Below are 7816 nucleotides of genomic sequence, written 5' to 3' on the forward strand. Positions count from 1 at the left end.
TTTCCTCAATTGTGAGGACAGAATACAACGAATATTTGTGTGATGGCCCAAAAAATCACCAACAAGAAAAAAAAGTATAAAACACATACGCAAGAATAAAGTATCTCACGAGTGACGCATAAAACAGCTCAACCTTGTATCACATTTTAATGAGTGATAATGGAACAGTCCAATCTGCCTTTGGGGGTTACCTGTACTAACAGTAGTAACAGCTATTCTTCCGTGACACCCTTGTGTTTTTCCTACATTATTTTCCAAACCTGTTGATCGCGGCCCACGTCTGACACTGCCACATCAGTCATTTTCTAGTCATTTTTCCAAACCTGCTCATAGTGGTCACTTGTAACAAAATCTTTCCTCCAATTTTTTTCCACAGACTAAAACGAAAAGGGTTGAGGGTAGGACCTTTGATCGCAGCCGCAATTAAATTCCAATTTTCTCTCGTTACGCTACCGTCGGTTCTGTCATTTCCTAGGTCACAAAGTTACAAACAGAGGTAGTTTATAATACGCTCTTCAGCAGGACTGTAATTCCGACAAAAACGGTTGTTTTGGTTTAGTTTCAGTAAGGGTTTTTACACCACTTGCATCACAGGCAGGTTATACAAGTGCCGAAAATCAGAATGTTTACTAGTACTAGAGAGTAACAAACAAAGAAAAGGATGAGGAGAGAAAACGACGACAGATGTTTGTTCAGAAAGAATTGTCCATTGTTCATTGTTTCAGGAATCAATATCCCTGCCTTCCGTACATGTCCATTGATAAGAAAGAAGGAACAAAGAACACTACAGGATCCGCCAGCCATCCACAAAACAGCTGTGAAACACCGCATCTTATCATTATCACATTGCTTGGGTTGTGTGTTGGGTTGTCACATTAGTTCACAGCAAGTCATTAACATGAAGTCTGGGTTTTCCAGAAACATAATATAAAAAGAACTGAAACTGAGGAATTGAAACAAGCTGATAAAGAAAGCAAACTTCACACGACCACATTGCGACTTTTGTCAACAACAAAATTAAAGCAAGAAAAACAAGAAATTCCAACCGCACAGCGGGTCACATCATCAATAAATGATAAAAACAACAACTAGAGGAATCGGTTTAATTGACTTGTAACCATCTACACACAAAAAAAAACGAGGAATAGTGTCCACAAGATGGAGACGGTTAATTTGTATACAAGCTGGCAATATTGGAGGACACAATAATAATCTGGTGACATTGACATTGGAATTGGCGTCCCGCCCGCTCATATGACCCAAAATGACTCTACTCACACAAGATGTCTACTCTTGTACACTAACAGATAGACTGCGAAGCTGCACATTGATTTTAAAAAAGACCAGATGTTTCAAACTTAAATTACCAGGTAGAGGTGAAAGTCAGAAGGAACATCTCTTGACTTATACCGTAGAGGTACACATTAAAAAGAAAAAGAGTTTAAAGTATATTATGTTAGTAACATAACTTTGATATCGCGTTTACACCTTGGCAACAAACATAACCAGGAGTTGTCAGGAACCTGAGCTATGACACCCTATTATGGATTTTAGGAAAGTACAAAATAGATATCCAGGGCAACTCCTCGTCAAAAAGGTGCGTGCGAGAAAAAGGTATACTAATGGAGGAAACAATACGGCGATATCGGCATTCACTATAATAAAATCAAGTCGGGGCTGCAAAATTATCGTTCTACGCGCCTTGATTGATCCGCAGGGGCGCAAGATTGATACCCATGATCAAGATGAAGACACATATACTATACACGAAATGATAAAACTAATTCGCAAGATGGCTACATCAGAACGAATACTGAGCACAAGATGGCTGCAGACGAGCTCAATGTGAATACGCCAGAACACAAACTGGCTACACCAACACACTGATAAGCAGACACTGACGCTGGACATTCATGTAAAGATGGCTACACTTGTAAACAAGACCAGATGACTACACTGGTACCTAAGATGGCTACACTGGTACACTAAACAGTAAAATATTATGCATGAGGGTAACTGCAGTAGACACGTTGGCTGCATCAGCACATAAGATGGCTACTCGCAAGATGACCTCACTACTGCATGAGGTGAGTGCACCAGAACGCAAGATGACTGCACAAGTACCCAAAACAGCGACATTAGAACACAGGATGGCTACACTCGTAAACTGATAAATTATTATGAGGCTGTGACGCTGCATATTCATGCATAAACTGACTATATTCAGGGTAAGGTTGATTTAAATCAGGTCGGTTTAAATCAGTTGATTTTTTAAAAATTAAATCAACTTGATTCTTTAAATAAAAATCTTTGATTTAAATCACTTTAACAAATAAATTTTTATTCAGTTTTTACATATTTAAAATTCAAAATGCCTTTCCTTGGTTTTATAAAACAAATATAAGGTTTAGTAGACTAATATAATCATGCTTAAAAGTCTGCTTTTCCCCCCTGTCACTGTAAAATAATACAGCATTTAATTTACTTTTTTTAATAGGTGAAATTAGCATTTTTTTCCAGACAAACACAAGCGCGTGCACACACACACAGACACACACATACACACACACATAAACACACACACACACACACACACACACACACACACACACACACACACACCTAAGGAAATGTCTAGATCTATTAACTGTAAACTTAATAATTTATGGAATGTCAGATCAAATCAATAGTGACTGAGGAGAATAAAAACATCAACAAATAAATCACAAACAAGGTAAAAATAATGATAATTCAGATATTATTGCAAGGAACAAAAGAGCAACTGAAGGAATTTTGAAAGTAAATCACTTTCATACAATATTAACAGTTTTACAACAACCAACAATTTAGATCTTGTTGAAAGTATCCATTGAGTTGTTTGGGATTGAAGGTTTTGAAAAGAAACACAACAATACAGTATTTAATGTACTTCTTTTTCGTAATTGAAATTAGCATTAATTTTTTTTTAGACAAACACAAGCGCCTACACACACGCAAACGCACACACACACACACACACACACACACACGCGCACACACATTGCAATAAAATGCAAGTTTATCTATGCATAATTGCCCCCCTTCATTTTAGACTGACATTTTCTTCATTTTTTTGTTGTTGTTATTAGTCATGAATAATTCACTGATATAGCAGATTAAGGCTTTCTTTTGAAGTTGCTTAAATTAATCATTAGTTAAAATAAATAAAGACAATGCATTTTGTATTAAAGAACATACTTTTAGCCACTAAAAATTCCAAACTGTGTCGACATTTTTTTTTTTATCCCCCCCAAAAAAAATCCAATCTAAATTTTAAAAATATGATTTAAATGTTTAAAAATCGATTAAAATGTTTTAAAATTAAAAAAATATAAATCACCAACCCTGACTACACTAGTACACACGACAAAGTGACTACACTGGAACAATAAACGGCGGCACTAATAAGCAAATTGGCTACACTAGTAAACAAAACAGCGCCTTAAGTACACATATTAGCTACATTAGTACATAAGGTGGTTAGACTGGTATACTTCACGGCAACACGAATAAATACGTTGGCTATTTTAGAATATAAGATGACTGCACTTGTACGCAAAATGACTTTTCTAATAAATAAACTGAGTACACCAGTACACAGAGTGGCTACACTATTGACAAAATAGCTACACCAGTGCACGGAAAACCAAAAGAGTGAGGCAGACCAGTCGTGCATACAATGGCTGCAATACACGAGTAGGCTGCATTTAAACTCAAAATGGCTACACTCGAACTCAAAATGGCTGCACTTGAATACAAAGCGACTACACCATTCCATAAGCAGGGTTGAACTAGTACACTGCCAGAGAAGACAGTGGCACTGTGCACTTACTTTAAAATCTATACAGAATATGGCAACACAAATACACATGACGGCAACTCCGCACTCGGACACACAGTAAGATTTACTGCATGCATAGCTTGGTATAGCAGTCATTGTAGTGTAGTTTAAACGTCCCGATCAGCATTGTATGGTTATTTAAAATGCAGAACCTCTCAAAATATTGTTCATCTCCGACAGAAATAGGCTATAACAGTGCGTATTATGGCGAACTGGAACAGAAACCGACGAGGCAGCAGAACAGCACACCAATATGCAAGGTGACAACCACACCAATACACAAGGAGACAACAACATCGTTTTTTTCTGAAGATGATAAGCCAAGTTCCCTCGATGCCGACACATGTGTAAAGAGCACACATGTGTCTGTCAAAGTCTAAACTCTAAGATTCGGGGAAGACACAACTCTTGTAGAAGAAAGCAAGAAAAGAGCGGCATTTCTCGCTCCTGTCCATGCAGTCTTTGCACGATCTCCCTCCTGTAGCTTTGCCGAGACCTTCGCCTTTCTCTTTCCCATCTCCCCCTCCTTCACCTCCATCATCCCCTGGTTCTGCGGCCACATCGTCATCGTCATTGTCATTCGAGCTTTCGGGCGCTGGGTTATTTCCTCTCAGACTCTCTCTGCCTCTAGAGTCATCATCACCATCATCTTCATCATTTCTATCGTCGTCACTGTTACTATCATTATCATCGCCATCATCATCGTCATCGTCATCCTTATCATTATTGCCCATACCATTTATCGGTTCTTCCTCCTCTCTTTTGTTTCGCTTCTCTCCCCTACCTCGTTTTCTTTGCCTCCCGTTCTTTTTCCTTCCCCCTCGCCTCTCATCTGCTTGTTCTCCCTCCCGACTTTTCCCTTGAGCCCCTCTTGACCGCCTTTTCTTTTCAACTACTCTCCTTCGTTTATCATCTGCCCCTTTTGCTTGCCTCCCATTCTCCTTCCTTTCGCCTTGTTCCTCTGCCTCGTCCCATCTCTCTCGCCCTTCACTTTCATCATCATCCTCAAAGCTGTGGCTACCCACGCCACTACCCCGCTTCTTTGCTCCCCTCTCCCCGTCCACACTGTCTGACTTTCTTACACGCCCTTTGTCATCACCCCAATCAGGCTCACTCTCCTCCCCCTCTTCCTCGTCCCATCCTCCCTGCCGCGAGAGTGTCTCCTTTTTTCTGTCACCCTTTCTGCCCATCTTCTTCACGTCTTCTTCTCCCCCGTCCTTCTTCGAGTCACCCTCCAAGTAATTCACGCAACCACACAAAGCACTTAAACATTCAAACCCTTCCACTTCTCTATCTTTAAAGCTTTCTTTTTTCCCTTGTTGATTGTTTTCGTATTCATCCTCTTGGACTTCCCTTTTCCCGCTGACCTTTACCTTTCTTGGGTGCTTTTTACTTTCTGTTACGACCTCGTCGACCACTTGCCTTTCTTCTTGATCTCCTTTTTTGGAAGGTTTCTTATTTTCGCTTTTATCTTTTCCAACTTGTTTTACCTTTTTGCTTTTAGCTCTACTACCTGTTCTTTTCCGTATTTTTTGTTCATATTCATCATCCTCTCCCTCGTCTTCAGTTCCTTCCCCGCAACCCCCACGACTCCCCTCTTCGGACAAATGAAATTTCTCCTCCTCCGCCTCCTCCTCCTCCTCTTCTTCCTTCTCATTTTCCTCAAACATGTGTCTTTTCCCGCAATTTTTTCGACCTTGCCGGCCAACCGGCCTTTGTTTATTTCTCTTCTGAGCATTCGTGCAGTATGAATCTGACTCATCGTAAACCTCGCCCTCAAAGCTCCCTTCTGTATCCGAAACTGGCTGGAAGCTGCTCCTTCTTGAACTGCTTCTTCTACCTCCACCATCATCACCATCATCATCGCCTTCATCATCACCAGCATCATTATCATTTCTTTTCCCGACCGACCGTTGTTTATTTCTTCCCTGAACGTTTGGTCGGTCTGAATCTGACTCGCGGTAAAGGTTGTCGCCAAGGCTGTTCTGTTTTTCCAACACTGGATTGAAACCTCTCCGTTTCGAACGTTTGCGTCCACCACCATTATCATCATCATCGCCTTCATCATCAACAACGTCATTGTTACTTCTTTTCCCGTCCGACCTTTGCTTATTTCTTCCCTGAGCGTTCGCGCGGTCTGAATCTGACCCCCCGTAAACCTCGTCCTCTAAGTTGGCCTCTTTATCCGACTCTGGTCGGTAGCCGCCCCGTTTCGAATGCCTGCGTTTACCATCACCATCTTCATCATCATCATCATCACCGTTTACATCGTCAACATAATTGCCATTATCACTTCTTTTCCGAAACGGCCGTTGTATATTTCTGCCCTGAGCTTTTGCGCGGTCTGAATCTGACCCGCCATAAAGATCGTCATCAAAGCTCCCCTCTTTAACCGACAATGGCTGGAACCCGTTCTTTTTCGAACGCCTTTGTCTACCGCCATCACCATCATCATTATCGTCACCATCACCATCGTCAGTACCGCTTCTTTTCCCGACTGACCGATACTTATTTCTTCCTTGAGCGTTCACGCCGTCTGAATCTGGCTCACCGTAAAGCTCCTCTCCAAAGCTTGATTCTTTATTCGATACTGGCTGGAAGCCGTTCTTTTTCAAACGTTTGCGTCCAACACTATCACCATCACCACCATTGTCTTCCCCACCATCGTCTTCCCCACCTCCATCATTATCGCCATTGTCACTTCTTTTCTCGTTAATATGCTGGTGTGATTCCGGCTGTGGCTGAATCACCACGTGCCTGGCTTGGAATAACGGCGTGATACAGAACGAGTGGCCGAACATAGTAGCCCCGACCCGCATGAATAACCAGAAGAGAAGCAGGCCAAGCACTGTGAAGCTTACCCGCTTGACGCTGAACAGTTTCCTAATTTGGGAGGATGTTGTGGTGGTTGGAGTTTCCGTGTCGTCTTCTTCCATGGCGATACAGGACCGATACGAGTAGAACGACCATACAGTTGGGCATTTATTTACTCGAATAGTGGCGACGACGCTGATAAGGTTTTACGAGAGAAACAATAAAACTCCTGACGTTAATACGTGAATGGTGCCTATGTTGTCCAAGATTTACATAAAGAACGCCAATATACAGTCAGGCATATATACATGCACCAAGGCAGAAGTCCATGGAGAGTTCACGTTGATGGACTATACTTCACCACAGAGTGAGGAAGGTTGATGGTTGATGATTTGTGAGAAAAGCTGCTGTAATATCTTCTAGAGTTTACGCGAAGAACGACAACATTGTCAACTTTCTAGATCTATGTTCGTTATATTCCAGTCTATTCACAGTCACAGCCGAGAGGGGAAGGGCTCCAGGCTCATCGCAATTTTCGCACAACTAGAGATAGGAGGGGAAATCTCGATCTAGATCTATCAGCTTTTGAAGATGATACGTCGCTACAAACGCCCTGCCAAAAAAGATATTTCATGGGGATTCCTCACGAAAGAATTAAAACATACCAGTACCATCTACGGCACAGATTTCAATACACTGTCTCATTTCGCTGGAATACTGATATTTTTCCGCGTCAAACTTTTGCTCACTCATCTCCGCGCTTCCTGAATATTGCTGCAAGATCTGTGCTCAGTTCCGTTCAAAGAAAATGCGCGATGATGCACGCCTACCAACACGCACAGATGTTTGGGGTTTTTTTTGTTTTTGTTGCGGAAGCAACCGATTTTCCATAAAGGTGGCTTTTACTAGTTTTAGACAAGGAACGTAAAACACTCTTTGACTCTGCTCCTGCACCCCATCCAACTCTGATACTTTTTCTTTTGCTATCTGTGCGTGCCTATTTCAGTACTGATGTACAAGAGTTAATGTAACTGCCAATAGTTTTAAATCACTATCTATCTATCTATCTTTCTATCTATCTATCTATCTATCTATCTATCTTTCTATCTATCTATCTATCTA

The 7816-nt window shown here is 41.3% G+C and overlaps 2 protein-coding genes across 2 annotated transcripts in view; both read right to left on the bottom strand.

Annotated features, from left to right (window-relative positions):
- Positions 1-3310: 3310 nt before the first annotated feature.
- LOC101863345 (uncharacterized protein DDB_G0290685) lies at positions 3311-7477 on the bottom strand. Its single transcript, XM_005099571.2, has one exon. It carries the CDS (start codon positions 6814-6816, stop codon positions 4264-4266), a length of 2553 nt encoding a protein of 850 aa, XP_005099628.1. The 5' UTR covers positions 6817-7477; the 3' UTR covers positions 3311-4263.
- Positions 7478-7696: 219 nt separating this feature from the next.
- The window catches only part of LOC101863587 (endoglucanase 4), an 8458-nt gene continuing 8338 nt past the window's right edge, over positions 7697-7816 (bottom strand). Inside the window, exon 9 of the mRNA XM_005099572.1 lies at positions 7697-7702. Within this exon, the coding sequence (XP_005099629.1) occupies positions 7697-7702 (6 nt within the window). The remainder of the gene's footprint in view (positions 7703-7816) is intronic.

This window comes from Aplysia californica, unplaced genomic scaffold (assembly GCF_000002075.1).
Source record: "Aplysia californica isolate F4 #8 unplaced genomic scaffold, AplCal3.0 scaffold00217, whole genome shotgun sequence".
NCBI classification, from domain to species: Eukaryota; Metazoa; Mollusca; class Gastropoda; order Aplysiida; family Aplysiidae; genus Aplysia; species Aplysia californica.

Excerpts from the sequence above, each read along its gene's own strand:
- LOC101863345 (XM_005099571.2), bottom strand. The coding sequence starts at position 6,816 with ATGGAAGAAGACGACACGGAAACTCCAACCACCACAACATCCTCCCAA.